The sequence below is a fragment of the Sebastes umbrosus genome, chromosome 22 (genome assembly GCF_015220745.1).
Source record: "Sebastes umbrosus isolate fSebUmb1 chromosome 22, fSebUmb1.pri, whole genome shotgun sequence".
Taxonomy (NCBI): domain Eukaryota; kingdom Metazoa; phylum Chordata; class Actinopteri; order Perciformes; family Sebastidae; genus Sebastes; species Sebastes umbrosus.
In genome coordinates this window covers 12,085,566-12,107,198 of record NC_051290.1, presented here as the reverse complement: position 1 = coordinate 12,107,198, position 21,633 = coordinate 12,085,566, and the positions used below count along the sequence as shown (strand labels likewise).

The 21,633-nt window shown below is 38.9% G+C and overlaps 2 protein-coding genes across 5 annotated transcripts; both read left to right on the top strand.

Annotated features, from left to right (window-relative positions):
- The first annotated feature begins 5,085 nt into the window (after positions 1-5,085).
- Positions 5,086-6,544, top strand: LOC119481635 (N-acetyllactosaminide alpha-1,3-galactosyltransferase-like). The gene is made up of 2 exons (XM_037758744.1): positions 5,086-5,252; positions 5,845-6,544. Exon 2 carries the CDS (start codon positions 5,897-5,899, stop codon positions 6,527-6,529), a length of 633 nt encoding a protein of 210 aa, XP_037614672.1. The 5' UTR covers positions 5,086-5,252; positions 5,845-5,896; the 3' UTR covers positions 6,530-6,544.
- A 3,770-nt stretch (positions 6,545-10,314) lies between these two features.
- LOC119481634 (N-acetyllactosaminide alpha-1,3-galactosyltransferase-like) lies at positions 10,315-21,631 on the top strand. Of its 4 annotated transcripts, none has more exons than XM_037758741.1 (6): positions 10,315-10,462; positions 11,643-11,703; positions 12,733-12,807; positions 12,938-13,033; positions 18,143-18,280; positions 19,451-21,631. In XM_037758741.1, the coding sequence occupies exons 2-6, from the start codon at positions 11,699-11,701 to the stop codon at positions 20,133-20,135; spliced, it is 999 nt and encodes a 332-aa protein (XP_037614669.1). In that variant the 5' UTR covers positions 10,315-10,462; positions 11,643-11,698; the 3' UTR covers positions 20,136-21,631. The 4 variants fall into 4 exon arrangements, with proteins under 4 accessions (XP_037614669.1, XP_037614668.1, XP_037614671.1 ...); XM_037758740.1 differs by having other exon boundaries at positions 11,643-11,727; XM_037758743.1 differs by lacking the exon at positions 12,938-13,033.
- Positions 21,632-21,633: the final 2 nt, after the last annotated feature.

Below are 21,633 nucleotides of genomic sequence, written 5' to 3'. Positions count from 1 at the left end.
CAAGTCCCCCACCACTACTGCAAGTAGCCAACAACCAGTAGCCTCTCATCATGGAGTCATACCGCCCATCTTTATAAAGATCATAGTAGTAGTCCTCACCTCTCCTGTGTAACTTGATCTCTTTATAAAGATCATAGTAGTAGTCCTCACCTCTCCTGTGTAACTTGATCTCGGGTTTCAACACGATATCCAACAGTCTGCGCTGACGATCGATCTCTTCCTCCTGCTCGACGATAGTTTTCTCTAAAACTCTGAGTATTTCTTCAGCAGCAGCAGTTAGTCGCTCGTTAACAAACTCTCTCAAAGACTCAACTGAAGACATTGTTGTTTGATCATCAAGTGAAGAGTTACCCGCACTACGACTACAACATCGTCTTCAGCTGACTGAACAAAGCAGCATGCAGCTCATAACGCTACTAGTAGTGTTGTTTACTTCCGCTGGGTGTCACACTGGGAAGGTCCGACAGTGCACGTGAGGCAGCTTTTCTTTCCGACTTCATACCTTGGAGGTCTACAGACCTTGTAGCCTATAGAACATATTTACTGCTATTTTTTTTTTTTTACATAAGTAAATAAACGAAACAAGATTAAATATTTTTACTTTAAAAATATTTTTTTTAAATATAGAAAATAAACATATAAATTTATATACAATAAATGGACCAACTTTTGTTATTTTTTGTTTGCAAATGAGTAACTTTAAGAAATTATGAATAAATGTAATATTCAAAGTTTGGTAGCTTACATTTCAGATTGATTTAGCAACCGTTTTCATCTTTTTATTAACACATTGTGTTATAGAGTAGGCTAATACAAACAAATATTTAAAAAAATATATTTTAACTTTAAAAATATATATTTTTTAAAAATATAAAAAATAAACATATACATTAGTTACATAGTACATATAATGTTGATGCTTTTTTACAATGTACGCTACATTCCTCAAAGAATTGAGAAAACTTTTAGAGGTCAAAAACAGTCTGCAATATAGCTAGTACAGCTTTTCTTTCCACTTTCATACCTTGGAGGTCTACATACCTTGTAGCCTATAAAATATATTTACTGCTATTTTTTTTTTACATAAGTAAATAAACAAAACAAGATGAAATATTTTTACTTTAAAAATATTTTTTTTTAAATATAGAAAATAAGCATATACATTTGTACATTTATACACAATAAATGGAGCAACTACTTTTATTTTTTTTTGCAAAATGAGTAACTTTTAGAAATTATTAATAAATGGCTCATTCATTGTGCCCTTAAGGAGAACAAATCGTTACTCCAAGTCCTTTATCCCTTCTGCTGTTAAGCTGCTGAACACAGACCATACCCATTTTAAATGACTATTATTTAGAGGAATTTTAAGATAGGTTGTTCTTATATATTGTTCCTTATTATTTGGCTTTTATTGTTATAATCCTATGTATTTATATGGTTCTTATTGTAACTTGTCCCTCCAACTGCCCCATGCCTTTAATATGTTTCCTTTGACTTTAATTATTGGTTGTCTGTTGTATGTATGGATGTATGGACTGGGAATGCTACAAATGAATTGACCCCTTGGGGATAAATAAAGTTGTCTGAACTGAACTGAACTCATTCAAAGTTTGGTAGCCTACATTTCAGATTGATTTAGCAACCGTTTTCATCTTTTTATTAATACATCATGTTGTAGGCTAATACAAAAAACATAGGCTACCAATTGCTGCTGTGGTATTTATTCAAACTTGTGTATTTAACATCAGTAGTAGGGATGTATCATCATCAATCCACCGGCCACTTCCAACGCTGCAGGTTGAAACCCAGAGTTTGACCTTTGACCTCTAAAGCCTCACTAATTTGACTCACAACGGCTTCATGTTTGTGTACAGATTAAAGAAAATGAACATAAGAGAGGTATAGAAGTGTTCAAAGTATTTCTCTAGTGTTGACATTCAGGTAGGATATGTGCTGCTTTACATAATTCACCTACATACATTTTGTTTTACTTTTATAATATTGTTTATTATTTATAAAAAAAATTAAACCTTATTACCAGTAAATAATGCTAATATTAAAAATAATCAAGAGCCCCTCAGTCATAAAGGTCACATGCTATTTAGTGCAAAATAGCATTGTTTATTACAGAACCGGCGCCTAAAATACCATTTGGAACATCTTTGATTACGTGACATCGATCGTTTTATTGATCGGCTTCAGCGTTGTTTAAATCACAACTTAAACAGATACCAGTACTTCTACTTTATAGCCATCAAAATGTCATGCAGTTGTATTTATATTGTACACATTTATTCAGAGAGGCAGACATATCAAAACTGTATTTGACTGTTTATTATTTATTTATTTTATTTTATTATATATGTGTAGTAAGGCTAATTCTTCATCTTTGGTCTCGGGGCTGTTATTCGAAACATTAAGTGAAATTTGAAACGTTACAGAGTAAGCGAATACAAAAAAAACCTAAAAAGCTACTGACTGCTGCATTAACATTTATTCAAACTTGTGTGTAGCAACATACATGTATCTTGTTCATTCCACAAGAATATTTGGTACTCTTTAGTGAACTACGACTTTTACTACACGCTTTTTGTTACTTCGGAGATAATCATTTATAAATCACACATAAATCACAAAAACAAATAAGGTAGGTAAAAAACAATACAAGTAAACAGCCAAATTATATCCAACAACTAAAATAGAAACAATATTTTATTTTATTTTAGAAATATTTTTAGATTTATACGTGTAAAAAGTTACAAACAGTCCCTTTAACTTAAAAAATTACAACTTTTTTTCTTGTGGACATAAACTTTAAGGACTGCAAATTCAGCAAAATGCTATTGCATGGTGACATGCATTTTGTTTCCCCTTAAATGTACTTCTTTTGTCGGCAAAGGCAAAATTCTGTAAATTGCGCATAACTGCATAACACACCACCTCCAGCCTCCATGGAGGGGATGTCTGTGCGTTCCAATACTCCATCTCCCAAACTATTCAGTATGCCAGAAAAAGATTTATTGTGATATAAATATCGTCTTAGATTTTGGATATCGTAATATGGCTTAAGTGTTGTCTATTCATGGTTTTAAATGCTGCATTACAGTAAAGTGATGTAATCTAGGTGTGTGTTGTTGCGTGCTATTTTTGGTATGATGTTCTTCAGAACAGAACTGGTTGAACCATATTTACCAGAAACAAAAAAGACTTTCTGTTGCAGCACGTCATTCATGATTGTCATCACACCTTCACACATTCACTCAGCTTCTAAACTTCACATTAAATGAGGTGTTTTCTGAATGTAGTTTGGTCTGATGCTTCCGTGTTGGCAGTCTGCTGAAACATCGTGGTTAACGTGAGACGAGTCCGACGGCAGCAGTGAGGGTCAGGGTTAGGGTTCAGTGACCTGAAATTCGCCTGAACATTTAGTTCCAGTTAAGTATCGTGGTTATCATTATTAATTATTAATGACATTGTTGTTGTTAACAATTAGCTTTAATGATGCAGAGCGGGCGGGTCGTGATCCACACGCGAACAAACCATTAACATTAACATTCCTGTCCTGATTGGACCAGTCCGACCACATTGCAGAACAGTTAACAATAAACCTTGAGACTGACGGAAACCACCTGGACCTGGACCTGGTCCAAGACCTGGTCCTGGACCTGAGTTTCCTTAAACATGTGATCAGTCTAACATATTAAAATATGACACATTTATGTTGGAAATGTGATGAATGGTGGTAATAATATTTTCAATTGATGATTTACATGTGATCTAATTTATTCTGGGTTTAGACTAGATTTAGTTGCCCCAAATTTCTCAGTTATGATGAGGGTCCAGTCCTGAGGACATGTACATGCAATTCATAGTTTTCAGACACGTGACACGCGCCGCTAACTGGAGGGCAAAACAATGGACCAAGATGGCGGCTCACAGTGAATTATCCGTAGCAGGGAAGCACAAGCCTGTCAACTTTCCATTTGTTCAATGCCACGAATATTTAGATCATCTATCAACATCAGAAAAACGAAGATACGAGCACAAACTACAGGTTTTGGGGACCTGCGATCCATATACAGCACCCGCCGCAGTATTTATTTCATTAAAAACAGCGAAGTCGATGCCAGAACTCCACTTTGGCGATGTTTACATTTATCTTGTGGAGACTCCCTCACCTTACACGGTCGCCAGGATGAAAGCCTACAAAAGTACGGACAGTTACATGTATTTTCGATCTGGATGGGTCAATAATGCTGCCGTTTGGGAGGTGAAGGACAAGAAATTCTTCATACTCTACGCTTTGCTAGCAGCTGTTAACAAACTGAGTGGCACTGCATGCACAGATGAAGCCTGTGCCTGGAATGAGCCTAGTATGGCAGCCGTAAGGACAGTAGGGTATGCACCAGGGAGCCAGATAGCTTTCACAAAGGCCCAGAGAAAGAGATCTGCTGATGGTTGCGGTGACCTTCCCCCTGCCAAGATTCCACCTCCAACCACAGATGAATGCACAGCATTGTACAATATGCTACGTGTATCAGAAGACACTGAAAGGGAACCTGTCAAAAGCTCCATTTTGTCTGTTGTCCCTGGCCATGCAAAGAGGTACATTCCTCGGGCAGTGCAGCTGAACATCTCTGCATCCCTAAACAAGATGTACAAGCCCCAGTACAGGTCACTGTCACACCAAGAACTGCAGGCAAAGAGTGAAGAGATCTTTACAGAGTTGAGCATAACAGAAGAACAGGTCAGTCAGTAAATATGGTTGAAAACGTGCATATCAGGAATATCACAGGGACAAGTAAATAGGATAGCTCAAGTTCAGAAAACATTTTTTTCCACAGAATTCATTAAAGTTGTCTTTTTCACATTTTCCTTCAATAACATTTAATTAATCACTGTTTTGTTTTGTCACATATCACAAACTTAAATCAACCTTATTCAATTTTAGTGCCGTGTCATACAAAAGGAGGCCAGGATTCTGTGAAGCACAGGGCGGAAGATCTGGAAAAGTCTGTGTTTGCTCCATTGAGAAGCAGCAGTTCGGAATCTGTAAATCTCCTCCTCATATGGCCATTCAACATATGTCTTTGTTTTCATTTTCATTTCAGGGCCAGACAAGAAGTTGAAACATGAGCACCTTGGAAAGCTCCTATCATCTGGGAGGGGATGTTCGACCCCAATCTTTACGACCAAAAGCACATCCAAAACCAGTCATCTGTTGCCCTCACCGTGTTTGCTGTGTGAAGGTTTGTTTCTCCATAAACACTGTGACTGTGAAAACCACAGTGCTTTCACACTAGCCGTTCCATCTGAAACTGTCTTTTCTCTACTTAAGGTACCTGGATGGCTACCTCAAGACTTCCCTTACCTCTAGAGAAAAACAAGTGACATATTACTATTACTAGCAGTTCAGTCTGAATCTGGTAGCACTTTGCCAAAAGATTTGGTATTGTTTTTTTCCAAACCTGGGTGTAAATCAAGAAACCATGAATCCATCTGAGTGAGATAAAATTAGGTCAGTTTAAGCTGAATATCACACTGTGGCGCAGTGTGAGAAGACGAAAACATTAAAGCCAAACTTCATGACACACAAGATTTGTTTCTAGGATGGTAGTAGAGGAGGGATGCGTGTTTTTTTTAACTTTTTCTTCACTTTCCCTTCAGTTGTGTTCACGTTGCTCCACCACTACGTCATCCCTCTTTTTTTTTCTATTTTTCACGTGAATGCATATGTATAATAGTTGTCTCAAATAATGAAATAAAAATCTTCTTCTTCTTCTCATCATCATAATGAGTAATGAGCAACAGCAATTATTTTTCTCTCTGTCTCTACCTAAGGTATCTGGATGCCTACCTCAAGACTTTCCTGACCTCTGCAGAAAAACATTTTATGTTGGGACTACATGTGACCTATTACGTGTTCACGGATCTGCTAGAGAAGGTACCAAACATCGGGCTCGCTCCTAATCGAAGCCTGAAGGTTATTCCGGTGGAAAAGCACTCCAGGTGGCAGGACATCTCCATGATGCGGATGAAAACGATATCAGATGCCATAGAATCAGAGATTCGTCACCACTGCAATTACGTCTTCTGCTTGGATGTGGATCAGGAGTTTAAGGGAAGATTTGGCTCAGAGGCTCTGGGGGAATCTGTGGCCTTGCAACACGCGTGGTATTACAAACTTCCAAAGCATAGGTTCACCTATGACAGAAACCCCAAATCCAAAGCCTACATGGAAACCGGAGATTACTACTACCATGCTGCTATCTTTGGAGGCTTGTGGAAAAATGTGAAGGATTTGGCAGATTACTGCTTTCTGAGTATCATGGAGGACAAACTAAACAGTGTGGAGGCTCTGTGGCATGATGAGAGTCATCTCAACAAGTACTTTTGGCTTAACAAACCAAGCAGGCTGCTCTCGCCTGAGTACTGCTGGGACCCGGTTATTGGTCAAAGCAAGGACATACCCATCACCCGCCTAATATGGGCACCAAAACATTATGCCAAACTTCGTACTCGGTAGAGTGGCTAGATGAGCCACTCATTGCAATAATCTTCTGAGAAATGTGTAAAATTATTTACTATAAGCTTTGTTTTGGATTCTTAACTTGGAGAAAAATTGGGGACTGGTAAATGGACTTGTATTTATATAGGGCCTTTCTGGTCTTCCGATCGCTCAAAGTGCTTTACACTACATGTCAACATTCACCCACACATTCATACACTGATGGCAGAGGCTGCCATGTAAGGTGCCAACCTGCCCATCAGGATGTAAACTAATACTCATTCACACACCGATGGCCCAGCCTGCAGGAGCTAGAAGAGCCACTAATTGCATTATGTTTATTCATGCAAACATTCAACACCCTTTGCAACAACAACCTTGGTCCAAGTTGCTCAAGTTTCCCCTCAACCCGTGTCTCGCGCTCTCATTGGCTGTAGCTCCCTGACAGATCTCCCTCGACAGGTCCAGATATTTAACATGCTAGATATCTCCACTACGGTTGCAGTAAACACGTGCTTAACGTTGTGAATTCAAACAAAACCGTTTGCTTAGGTTTAGGCAACAAAACCATTTATTTAGGTTTAGGAAAAAAAGATTGTGGTTTGGGTTGAAAATACTATGTTTGTAAAGTGAAATTGAAACTAAACGTTGTGAACAACAACACCCTAGGTGCAAAAAGTTTGGTCTGTGTTGCAAATGCCGTTTGTGACGACCCCTCCACTCCACTAGGTGTTCCGAGGTCCTTTGCAGGTTCGTCTTTGTTTTGCAGGTCGGAGTGTCGTCAGGTTAATGAGCCACACCTGGGCTCGGTGTGGTGATATAAAAGCTCCCTACCTTCCCACAGAAGGCTCCCTGCCTTGGCTGGCACAGCAGTTTTGGTGTTGTTTGCTGCAGACATTTTCACACTTTGTCACGGCCGTCTGCGTTCAATACTTTAGCGGCGGTAGGAGATATACGGTGCTTTCCATTAACTACAATGTAAACCCATCAGCAGCAACAGTAAGTGCACAGGGAAAGTGCTGTGGTGACGTATTATAAAGAGCGAAAGAGATACACAGGGCGACGGGAGGGGAGGTGGATGGGTCCAACAAACTGGCTTTCATCCAGGAGACCGCTGGGGTCCCATGTTCACAATGTCAAGTTATACTTTAATATTTTATATTTCAAGCCCAACCATGTTGGTTTTTCCTAAACCTAACTAAGTGGTTGACTAAACCTATGCCAGTGTTTTTGCTTTTTTTTACTACAACTGAAAAGTGATGCCGATGGGTCTGACAAAGCATTAGTATGTGACGAGTTGGGATGAGAACGTGCTGGACAAACTCAGAATACATATTTATTTTTCACTCAGTAAGTTTAAATAAATGAGCGGGTCATTTGAAATGGACATTAATGCAACATCACTCCAGGAGATTGCAGCTTGGAACAGCTGACTCACTATCTTAATGGCAAGATACACTTTGGTGTAAACAAACATGGCGGACAAATTAGCGATGTTTGTTTTTGCACTACTTTGTACTGAAAATTCAGGAAGGATGTTGCTCGCATTGTTGCCACAAATCAACAAGTTGGTCCTCCATTTCTGAGGTTCATCTTACTACTACTTTGTGCTTCGCGTTATGCATTAGCTCATGCATTAGCCGCGGCCGCCATAACCGCGGTTGTTGTCCTTCCGCTTCAGTCAAAAAATCTGGGCTTTGCTGGACATTACCGGGAGGGGGTATCAGGCCCAACATCTGCTTGATTCTCGTGTAGTGTGTACCTGGCAGTAGTTGCCTAATTAGTTGCCATGTGTGGATATGTTGAATTATTAATCCCAAAAATTTTGGAAAGGTAATGTTTGGCAAGTGGGCTGTACTTTCTTCAAATATTTGAATTACTGTGTGATGTTTCAGGTATGGTTGACAGAGTTGAACCTGATCTCAGTAAGCAGAATAAAACGTGATTATAATAAAAGTTATTTCCTCTTCATGCCACTTACAAAAGGTGTATTGTTTGCTGTAGCTTAAACATTAAGCAGCAGCATGGATGGCATCCAGGCTGAGATTAAAACACTGGGGTTGGATGTTCTTGAAAGAATACAATTTCTCAAGTGTGAGAACAAACAGCAGCCTTGCTAGTGATACGATAAAGAGGGGGAGGTATGTGGATGATCAGTTGGGGCCGGGAGTTTAATGATGTTTCCTAGGAGGGGGGGGGGAGGACGAAATGGACCTTCTCTCTCATCTAGGAGGGTAAAGTCCATGTTTGCAGAGAGCATTTACAAGCACTAGTCTGGCTGGATTGGAAGTTCATCTCTCTGGCAGAGCTCCGAGGGAAATTACAGTTGTCAAGTAAATGACAGTTGCAATTGTCCAAGGTGGCAACTGGGCCAGTGGTTAGGGATAGATGATTTGGATTTGATACATTCCATTTCATCTTCTCCTCTGGGATCCATGAATATCTGTACAAAATTGTGTGCCAATCCATCCAGTAGATATTGAGATATTTCACAGGATAACCACCCAGAGCTTTGTTCTGTTCGAGGTTCTACCCGTTAAAGGGGAGTTTTTACTTGCCGCCGTCGCCCTAATCTAGACCTGCTTTATATGAAAAGTGTAACGCTACACTATATAAATAAAATTTACATGACAACTTTCATGTTTATACTTATTTTATGTTTCTACTAGAAAGTGTTGACATGCTGTAATGTTTAAAAAATATATTACCTTCCTCATACTGTCTGCCTGAATATGCCTGTATTCTCTGAAGTGCTCCGTTTTCGCTAATTTTAACGGAATTGCCACCAAAATACGTTGCTGGGCAAGAGCCTGGGTCTATGTTTACTTCCTCTCAACATCAACTGTCATTCACATGCTCTGCAATCGGAAATAAACTGGGACACATTTAGAATGTGAAATGGTCTAAATATTGTATATTTATGACATCACAAAATTACATGAATCTTGACAGCTTGTTTCAGAGGCACAGTTTCTGAATACGGACCTCGAGTATTTCTCCGTGGATTGAGCGTTTCAATATTTTCACAGTATTTATAATGCACTTAAACTTGCTTTATAATTAAAAAGACATTACAATCTCACTTTTTACAATATGGGAACTTTAAAGCTAGGGTTGTATCTCTTCAAAAACATTTGTTGTTATATTTGTTGAAATTGTCATTACATCCCGACAGCAATCAATAAATCAAATACTTGGAGAAACAAAAAGAGAGAAAAAAATCCGGCATCTGAGGCTGTTGCAGGACTGTAACAAGCCCGTCCAATCATTTCATTCGGCCCGAATGTTATGAATGGACGGGCTGCCTGCCTGCGTGCACTCTGCCCGTGTACTCTTTGCACATCACTGGAGTCTTCCACAAGCTGCTATAGCTTGACAGCTGTGAGTACCAACAATAGCTTTAATTATAATCATTTTTGGGGAGGAAGGAGGCCTGAAGTGAGAATAGATTTAGGGAATTGTGGAGCTAGTGCTGCTAGCTACTTTCATCGGAAAAGAGTTGGCAACACTGGGCTGGGATGATTTTTAAGATCTATCGTATTATAAAACAAATGTGAAAGCATTTTTCAAACGTGTTTTGCAAGAACACAAAACACAGGTGAGTTGTGCATACAGCAATGTGCTGTCAAGAAAAAAAGAGCTTAGTGGAAGTTATTAGAGTAGTTTACTTATTAATTAAAAAATGCTCAAAGAACCTGTTCTAAGATGCTTGTCATTACATGCCTCTCCTCCTCTCTCAATTCCAGCAAATGACATCCTATTATAAAAATAGAAACTGAACCTTGTCAGAGGAACCACTCTCTGTTTGTTCTCAAAGATCACTGCAGCAGTGGAATCAATTTTGCTATTTTGGAACATTACACCAGAGGAAGATCCAAACCAGAGGAACCTTAATCCTGTTGATGTTCTGGACGTGTCGTGGTTTTACACCTGAAATCAACCTGCAAGCAGGTAACTCATCAGCAATGTCTCTGCCAGGAAAATTGTGGCTAACTTTGACTAATTAGAGTAAGTTGCTGTTTATCTATAACCTCAGATACTTTACATAAAATATATCTCTTGTTGTTTCCCTTCAAAAACAGAAATTTACTTGCCATAAAGGTCACATCATTTCACATAATTGTGTTATTTAAAATAATTGTTAAAAGTTTAAACTTAATTAGGAATGAGGAATGTGCTGGCCGTGTGTTCTACTCTATAAAATCAATAAATACACTTTTTAAAAAATGTTGCAGAAGAGTTGTTTTACTCACCTGCCTGTTAAACATTATGTACTGTAAGTACCAGTGTAAACATCCATGGAAGCCATTTGAAAAAGCTAAATTAAATAGAATTTTGCAATACTGTTCAATGTATTAACATTTTGCAAGGTTGTAAGTTAAAGTCTGTTTGGTTTTGAGATGGTAACCAGTATGCATTTTGATTAAGTCATGCCACAGAGACACGTCATTGACATTGACACCACTGGATTAATGCAGTTATTTTGAGCTTATTGATGTTATTGTGTGTGCATGTAATATTTATTTGAATGAATCATGATAAATTAATATGTATTAATTGATATCATTAAATAATTTGACCGTGCAACCTTCTCATATTTTGATTGAAAATGATCCTAGTCTTTAGCAGAGTCCAAAGTGGTTATGACTTTTGGAAGTGTTGGGAGTAGTGAATATGTGAAAGAGGAAATGATCTTGGGCACAGCCCTGTTTTTGTGTACAAACTAAAAACAACTTGTTTGTTTTGTTCAGCTGGTTTATTCTGTGTGTGTCATCGATCTTAGCTATGGGAGCGGCTGTGGCTCAGAGGGTTAAGCAGGTTGATCCCCGGCTGCTCCGGTTACACGTTGATGTATCATTGAGCAAGACACTCAACTCCACCAAATGATCCCAACGGCATAGCCATCGCTGTGGGAATGACTATTTAAATTAGATCCTGATGTGCAAAGTTGGCACCTTGCATAGCAGCCTCTGCCATCAGTGTATGAATGTGTATGTGAATGGGTGATTGCTGACATGTAGTGTGAAGCACTTTGAGTGGTCGGAAGACTAGAAAAAACGTTATATAAATGCAAGTCCATTTACCATTTACCATCTATGATGTGACAGTGGGATAATACTGTGTCTTTCAGCCAACAGATACCTTCACCTCCGGCCAGAGTTTGTTTGCTGAAAAACTGAAGCAGCTATGAGGTATTCTGTCTCTCATCTTCCAAGGTTTTCTATTTTTTATCTGGTGATGTCATTCTTACCAATTAATAGGCAAATATTGAATTCTGGGATGTGTAAATATAGTCAAGACAACTGAGAAGAAAAAAGTTTTAATTAAAGGATTTCACCCAAACCTGGTGAAATGATTTTATATTTCCCTGTGGTGAGGAAGGTGTGGGAGTGAAGTTTCTGGAAAAGCAAGTTTTAAATGTTCTGTATCTATCAACACGTTCTCATCCCAACTCGTCACACACTGCTGCTTTGTCACGCCCAGAGACTGTATAGAAGAAGAGAACGTAGTCACTGTGACATCACCCATTGGTTTGTGGACTGCTGTTTTGAAGCCTCGAGTTAGGCATTTTGGCTGTTGCCATCTTGTTTTTTTGCAACCAGAAGTGACACGAGAGACATTTTTAGCTGACCAAAATGCTACAATTAACTTTCATGAACTGAAAACACACTGTGAAAGGGTTCAAGTTCTAAGACTAAAACACGGACAACTCCCAGACCAGACAACGCCGCGGTAGCGACCTGTCAATCCCAAGATAGCCACACCCTACAGCATACCCTGCTTTATGGTCTATTTGACTCAAAATGGTACCATAATTTACAAAATGAACAAAGCGTTGGTATTTGACATCCTGGGAATGAGAATGGGCTGATCGGTCCGTATGATACCATGATTTTTTTTAATTGGTAAATTGGATGAGGAGATAATCAAAACTGTAGAATAGTCCTCCTACACAACATGGAACATTTAACATTGAACATTTAACTAAATTAAAGACCAGAATTGCTCAACCTAACATCACTTTCACCATGTTCTTCAGCCAACAGCCACAGTTTTTCTCCCCCATACAGCTTGGCCATATCAAGTGGTAGTATTATTAATCATTTATTTCAGTCCTTATTGCATATCTCTGCAATATAACATCAGGCACTGTACGCCATTAATAACCATATATTGTAGGTTGAACTCTTTTTTGATTGTTTGCTTTTGCATTGTTTCAGAGGGCTCGAAAAAAGGGGTGCTGGGATCTGCTTTGTTGTTTTGCTCACCGTCAGCTTCACTTCCTTATATTTAAGGTGAGTCCCAAAGTCATTATTATTGCCTCTGAAGACCTATAAGAGCACATATGAGCCATTTTGATCAATTTGCAAGAGTCACTTCAAAATGATTCATTCCAGTGTCATGATGGTCATTTTTCATTATTAGATATTTAGCATCCTTCGCTCCTCCAGACAACCTGCCGGTGGCCAGTGAAGGAGACCTGAGACAGAGCATCAATTTAGACGACACGCTTAACTTTGGGTAAGAGATCTGGGCTCTCATTTATAAAACAGTGTGTAGTATCCACACTAAAAATGTACGTGTGCACAAAAGCCGAAAATGGCGTGCGGCAAAAAAAAAATCAGACTTATAAAACTGTGCGTACGCACACCTGCACGCAATGTTCCCTTTATAAATCACAGTCCACCTGAAAATGTGCGCATGTGGATCCGCCTCATATTCCGCCCTCTACACGCCCACATTCAACCATAAATGGTCCATGCAAAACACCTCATTAATGTTTCTGCATTTGAATGAGCCTGTTTGATTTTTACGGTAAATCACGGCAACGGCAATGAGAGCTGCCACTGGCTTTATTTCCACACTTTGTTAATTTACACAATCCATACTGGTGAAGATGTGCCGGGTGGAGGTGACTGGAGGAGGCAGAGTGGCGCACCGCGGTGGCGCACTGGAGACAGTCTGATAGTTGCATCGGATAGCCATTTTCATTTTGTCTATTTATACTGTATCTGTCCCTATCTAATAAACCATAAGATTTCAACAGCTGCTCCACAGCTGCCTGCCGGTGTCGGTAGTCCGGCCCGATCTCCTCTGAGCTTTTCAGGTGGAGGGATCGTGATGGTGAGACAGCGCTGATGAGATATTGAGCAGAATTTGATTTGAGTTGGCTGATATATTTTACATTTGTAAGGTGCTTATGGAATAGTTATGGCTCACAAGCACAAATAACACTGCTGTTTTAAATGTTTATGATAAAAGTAGATATAAGTATGAAGTGAAGTTAATAATGACATTTCATTTCTACAGTCTGGCTTCAATTCACCACCTCACTGTCTGCGTCTCCAGTTTCCTCTACCTCAGTGCCTCCATAATGTGCGTACGCACGGGTCAAAGTTTCCGTACCGGTGCGCACATTCTCCCGTCAAGTTTGTTTTTATAGATCACAACTGTTGCGTGGGAAGTGGCGTACGCACATTTCAGGCCCCGTTATAGTCAATTTATCTAAAGGGAATATTTAAAAACAACACGTTGCCCAACTGCTTTTACAGAGAGATTTCATTTAATTATTGCACAATAAACACACTTAATAGAATATCAACAAAATGCAATGCCTCACTTGCATAATCGCCATCATCATAATAACAATGTTGTGATGGTGATTTTAATTTATACATAAGCACTTTGTATTCACCAAAGTAAAAAATAAGAAATTATCTTGCAATGCAATTTCTGAAGAAGTTGCGGTGTGAATGCTGGATGTTGAAAGGCTGACACTACACTGGATTGCTGGCTTAAAAAGTTGAATAATACCAATAATTTATAAAAGATGTGGACTGTTTTACGGGTTTTTGAAACGCTTGCGCAACATGGCATTGCTGGCTTTAATCTGTATGAAGAAGGTGAAATGTTGGCCCTTTTGAATGCAAAAAAAGAGGTCCTATAAACATGGAAATAAGGAGAAACTGAGACGAGTGCAGAAGGAGTTTAAGGCGAAGATCAGGGAGAGCAAAGACACCAACAGGAGGAAGTTGGAAAATAAGCTGCAACAGAACAGCATGAGAGAGGTGTGGTCTGGCATGAAACTCATCACAGGCTACAATGTGGCCAGCCAGCTCATGGAAGGGCATCAAGCCAGAGCTGATGAGCTGAACCTGTTTTTAATTTAATCTAATTTTTTAAGGTGAGTTATTAGGAGCCCCTGATGAACACATTGTGTGAAAATTGTGTGTGTAGTGGGAAAAATGAGAGCAGGTTAGAAAACTGGTTCTGTTTGCTGTCATGAGTGCCTATGCGTTGGTTGGAGATCCTGTCACTTTCAGGAGCCTGTGGCCAAATATTTAAGTCCGAGTGGTTCTACAGCAACATTGTTTGAAGGAGCACACATTTATCTACATTGCGACCTGAAATTATGTATGAAGAGTGAAAATTGTGGGAATGAGAGCAAGTTAGAAATGTTTTTTTATGAAGATTTTAAACCTCCTCACCACTCTGACTGTTGGCTCGTCCACTCTAGCTCATTTGAATGGGCGAAATCTCGTGGAAAACATTGAATATATCAGAAAGTGTGAATGGTATGAATTATAAAAATACACGTGCATTTGTCCTAATAGAGCTGAACGTTGTGATGTTTGAATGGAGTTTCTACGTTGAAAAATGTGGAAGGAATAGCACTGCAAAAAAAACAGGCGGAATAATAATAAAGAGGTATATAGGTTGTGAATGCCTTCAGTATTCACACCAATAAAGATTTAGAATAACATATAGAAGAACAACATAGGATGCTTCCAGCATTCACAGTAACTATGACTTCCATCTCTTATAATTTTAAATAAGTAACAATAATTTGCATCGCATAATTACAAAAAACTGTACGTAGTTTTGTAATTACGAGATGCTGCTCACAATTGAGAAGATAGAACCATGACGACTTCACAATGATTTTATTTCCTCCTTCCTGCTTTAAAAGATATTGATTAACTAAAACAACACTAGATGACACATTCATTTTTGCTGAGGCATCCACATTGGGCATATTCAGGCACAAACACACGAATCAGTTCACTACCTCCTACAGACCATTTTTCCATTTCAAACTGAATCATTAACCGTGTAAATGGAGCCTGTTGACTGCAAGAAAACTTTCACCCAAGTGGTGTTCACATCAATGCAATCCAATGAAACAGCGCCATTTTGACTACTCGCTCGCTTCATGCTGACATGTGCATACATTTTTTGCTACATGAAAATACAGCCTGAAGGCTAGCTCAACTCGTTCTCGTTCAAGAAGCCCTGAGGTCAAAACATTTCCTGACTCCATTTACAAAGAACAGGAATAGGCAGGTCTACTATATATTCAGAAGTTTTGACTTTCTTCTGCTGCAAATTGTTTGTTTGACGTATTTTCGCGTGTCAACAAAACCACTTAGTTAGCTTTAGGAAAAACGTCATGGTTGGGCTTTAAAATAAGTACCATAGACTGTAGTGTAGTAAGTGGACGTAGTCATGACAACGTTACCTATTGGTTTGTGGACTGCAATTTTGAAGCCTCGAGTTCGGCATTTTGGCCGTCGCCATCATGGTATTTGGCCGTCGCCATTGTGTTTTTTTTGCAACCAGAAGTGATGCGAGAGGGTGGAGCTAAGTACAACCGAATGCCGAAAAATACATTTTCAGGCGAACAAAAAGGTTCTAATTAACTTTTATTAACTTAAAACACACTGTGAAAGGGTTCAATATCTAAGACGAAAACAGGGACAACTCCCAGACCGGACAACACCGTGGTAGCGACCTGTCAATCACAAGATAGCCCCGCCCTAAAGCATACCCTGCTTTATGGTCTATTTGACTCTAAATGGGACCATAATTTACGAAATGAACATCATGCTGTATTGAAGAAGACTTGAAACTAGCGATTGAGACCATAAACTCATGTTTACAATGTTTACTGAGGTAATAAATCAAGTGAGAAGTAGGGTCATTTTCTCATAGACTTCTATACAATCTGATTTCTTTTTGCAACCGGAGGAGTTGCCCCCTGCTGGCTATTAGAAAAGCAAATTACTGTCTCGACAGCCTTGATTATGTTAGTTAACGTTTCTTCGAGTGAATTACCTTCTTCATTTATGTGCAGCACTGAAGTCATGTGGTTGGGGTGTATGGCGGGCATGCAGGAGTTGTAACGCCTCACTAACACAGGCCTGAGGTGGGATGTTAACATCGACCAGAATAAAGGAGGCAAACCCTCGCGGTAGATAAAACGGTTTATGAAAATGGTCTGTAAGTGAGGAGTTGATGTTTTCCTTAACACTGTGACATCTGCACACCAACATTTATTTATGTAGAAACCAATTCTGCTTCCACTCATTTTCCCCCGATAGCTCAGTTACACAGTCTGCTCGGAGGAGTTGGAAGCCCAGCAGATGTAGTGTACTATCCGGGATGGGCTCCCAAGCCAGGTTTCAATGAAGCACAGGGCAGAAAATCAGTGTGAAGATCTGAGTTGTGTTGATGCTTAAAATATCTTAAATACAAATTTGTGAAGGCCTTTAATGTTATTAAACTGTTTTCATTTACGGAGTCTTAATTTCAACATAAACATTTGTTTGATTTTTGTCCGAATGCAAAACAGGTCTCCTGACAGGCTTTTCATAAACTGTTCGTAGCTACTGTATATCTACGAAAAGTTATGCGCTGTAACTCATGTACATCCCGCAAAATCAATTTGTGTGTAATTCACGTAATCTTGAACAAGGAAATATAAGGAGCAGTGAACAATGAGTAGGGAGGAGGTCTGGCGGATGGATGGGTCAAAAAATACTGGGCGGGACATAAATGTTGCCCAGGAGACCGGCATTTGTGTCCCGTGTAAAAACCAGAAGTCAACATTGATGTATTTGTCACGTAACTGACGTACTTAAGTTACGACACCTCTGGAGTTATTTTAAGCCAAACCAAGAACCACACCTATCTAAGTAGTTTTCTTGCCTAAACCTTACTAAGTAGTTTTGTTTCCTAATCCTAACCAAGTCAATCTTTTCCTAAACCTAACTAAGTAGTTCTGTTGCCTAATCCTAACCAAGTCGATCTTTTCCTAAACCTAACAAAGTAGTTTTGTTTCCTAATCCTAACCAAGTCGATCTATTCCTAAGTGTAACTAAGTAGTTTTGTTGCCTAAACCTAAGGAAGTTGTTCGCTATGAAGACAGCAGTATATTTTGAGAAGTCTGTATGCATGTAACAAGCGTAAATTGACCCGTCTTGCTTGACATTGGTAGGAAAACGAATGAAAAAGGAGGAATAACTTTTTCGTAATATATCATACGAACCGTTGTATAAGAACACGTTGCTCCGACAGAAACTACCTCAGCAATAAATGCCAACATCAGTTCATATTAAACTCATATGAAATGCCAATAAACTGAAAACATTAACAAAATAAAACAGTAGTTTAATCGTTGTTGTGATTGAAACTACCAGAAAACTAACTTATTTGAGAAGGCAATTATGGCACAACTGCTACAAATTCCCTATGGCACTTAATGTTACATTACTTGCTCATGATTGTAAAACACAATGTCAGTCACCTCCTGATATGGCTTTAACATATTGCATTCATCTTCCATTTCAGAGTCAGACCAGAGGTTGAAACACGCACATCTTGGAAAGCTCCAATCATCTGGGAGGGGATGTTTGACCCCGATCTTTACGACCAAACGCACATCCAAAACCAGTCATCCGTGGCCCTCACTGTATTTGCTGTGGGAAGGTTTGTTTCTCCATAAACACTGTGACCATGAAAATACCACCGTTTTCACACTAGCAGTGCAGTGTGAATCTGGTAGTACTTTGCCAAAAGATTTGGTATTAGGCCATTTTTTCCAAACCTGGAAGAAACCTTCCCTAAATCCACCTGAATGAGATATACTGAGGTCAGTTACAGCTGAATATCAAACTGTGGTGCTTTATGAGAAGAGAATAACATTCAAACCCAACTAGATGACACTCAATATTTGTTTCTTGGATGGTAGTAGAGGAGGGATGGTAGTAGAGGAGGGACGATTTTGAGATACTCAAGTATCTCAAAATTGTACTTAAGTACGATTTTGAGGTACTTGTACTTTACTTGTGTATGGCCATTTTCTGTTCATTTAAACTTCTAGCCAACTACATCTCAGACAGAAATATTGTACTGTTTACTCCACTACTTATTATAAAGCTCCAGTTACTAGTTACCTTGCAAATTTAGATTATTGATACAAAATAAAAGTGAACTAATACGTTATAATATATTATTATAAGTTAATCTATTCAGCAGTATCTAATGTAGTTAAATGAGCTTCACCTTTACCAGGTGCAACATTAAAGTGAAGAACACAATAATGCAACAATAATATAATATATATTATTTTGGAATGGACCATTCTGCATAATGAGTACTTTTACTTTTGGTACTTTAAGTATATTTTAATGCTAATGCTTTTTGTACTTTTACTTAAGTGAGATTGTGAATGCAGGACTTTTACTTGTACTTGTAGTATTTTCACTCCATAGTACTGTTACTTTTACTCAAGTAAAAGATCTGAATACTTCTTTCGCCACTGCTTTTTTCCTATTTTTGACATCAAAGTGGGCAATGACATTGTTATCTAACAATGTTGGTGAACACCTGCACTTCTATGTGAAAACCACCATGCAAATATACTACACATGACAGCAGACATGCAGGATTAGAGTAATGGGGGACAGCTGAGCTTGAGTTCAGTCTGAAAGTAATGACCCTAGTGTTAAAACAGACTAAAAGGTCAGCAGACGTGAATGCATATGTATAATAGTTGTCTCAAATAATGAAACAAAAATCATAATAATGTTTTTTTTTCTCATCATCATAATGAGTTATGAGCAACAGCAATTATTTTTCTCTCTGTCTCTACCTAAGGTATCTGGATGCCTACCTCAAGACTTTCCTGACCTCTGCAGAAAAACATTTTATGGTGGGACTACATGTGACCTATTACGTGTTCACGGATCTGCCAGAGAAGGTACCAAACATCAAGCTCGCTCCTAATCGAAGCCTGAAGGTTATTCCGGTGGAAAAGCACTCCAGGTGGCAGGACATCTCCATGATGCGGATGAAAACAATATCAGATGCCATAGAATCAGAGATTCGTCACCACTGCAATTACGTCTTCTGCTTAGATGTGGATCAGGAGTTTAAGGGAAGATTTGGCTCAGAGGCTCTGGGGGAATCTGTGGCCTTGCAACACGCGTGGTATTACAAACTTCCAAAGCATAGGTTCACCTATGACAGAAACCCCAAATCCAAAGCCTACATGGAAACCGGAGATTACTACTACCATGCTGCTATCTTTGGAGGCTTGTGGAAAAATGTGAAGGATTTGGCAGATTACTGCTTTCTGAGTATCATGGAGGACAAACTAAACAGTGTGGAGGCTCTGTGGCATGATGAGAGTCATCTCAACAAGTACTTTTGGCTTAACAAACCAAGCAGGCTGCTCTCGCCTGAGTACTGCTGGGACCCGGTTATTGGTCAAAGCAAGGACATACCCATCACCCGCCTAATATGGGCACCAAAACATTATGCCAAACTTCGTACTCGGTAGAGTGGCTAGAAGAGCCACTCTACCGAGTACGAAGGATGGGGTTGAGTGAAGCCATGTGGTGATGTATGTTAGTTGATTAGCTATGTAGTATTTATTAAAGTTTGGAGCTTCTAGTCCTCCTAAGGATTTAGGTTTTTTAAGGGTTGTCAGTTTTATTCTTATTTGTTTGTTTTCCCAGTAGAATTATGTGATGAGTGTGTCCAGATTTGTAAACCAGTTGGATGTTGGTTGGATGGGGATCATGTTAAACGGATGATAAGATTATCATTTTTAGTGTATTGTTTCGTCCGAGTGTTAAGGGGTGCGTTGTCCAGCGTGTGAGATCTTCTTCTATGCTTTTTAACAGAAGTGTAGTTGATTTGGTCCAATTGATTGAGTTGTCAGATATATTAGAGAATGAGTTGATGAGTTTTGTTACTTCGTTGGATTTTGGAGGAATAAAATAATATCATCTGCATAAAGGCTTATTTTATGGGTTGTAGTAGATGTGGAGATGCCGGTGATGTTATTATTCTGTCTGATTGCTGCTGCTAATGGTTCTAGAAAGAGGGCAAACAGTAGTGGTGAGAGAGGGCAACCTTGTCTTGTTCCACAGAGTAATCTAAAGTTAGGGGATGTTATTCCATTTGTGATGACAGCAGCCAGTCAGGAGTTATACAATATTCTTATCCATTCAATGAATGAGTGTATGATATTGAATATTTTCAGTGTTGAGAAGAGGAAGTTCCAATTTACCCTGTCAAATGCTTTTTCTGCGTCTAGTGATACCATGATTAATTCTATTTTTTTTTATTTTGAAGGTGGTTCATTAGATAGAAGAGGCTTCATGTGTTGCTAGCAGAGTTTCTTCCTTTAATAAATCCATTTTGGTCCAGATGAATTAGATTTGGAATTACTTGTTCTAACCGGTTTGCGAATATTTTACTGATGATTTTGGGATCTGCATTGATGAGTGAGATGGGACGATAGCTTGAGCACAGTGTAGGGTCTTTATTTGAGTATCTGTCTGTGCCTGGTGCTTTATTGTTGGGGAATTGTGATAGAGCTTTTTTGTATTCTGTTGAAGTGAATGGGGAATTTAGAGCATCGATTTGTTTGTCGTTCAGTTTAGGTAGTGAGATGTTACTGAGGAATGAGTTAATTTTGCAATGGCTATTTTCTTTTCCAGGGGTGTATAGTTTGCTGTAGAAGGTTCTTAAAGTTTGGTTTATGGCTAGTGGGTCATGATGGGTGTTCCCAACGGGGTTTTTGATTGCAGCAATAGTGTTTCTTTTTTATTTCTTCTTAGTTGGTTTGCTAAGTGTCTCCCTGCCTTGTCTTTATATGCAAAGTTATTATAACGTAGTCTTTGAAGTAGAAATTGTGTTTTTTGGTTGATGATGTTGTCAAGTTGGAATTTGATTTCATTGATTTCAACCCAAGTATATCTTAATGGTTGTCTTTTTTTTCCAGAATGTCTCAGAAGGATTGTAAAAAGATATGTCAAATATGCGTAACT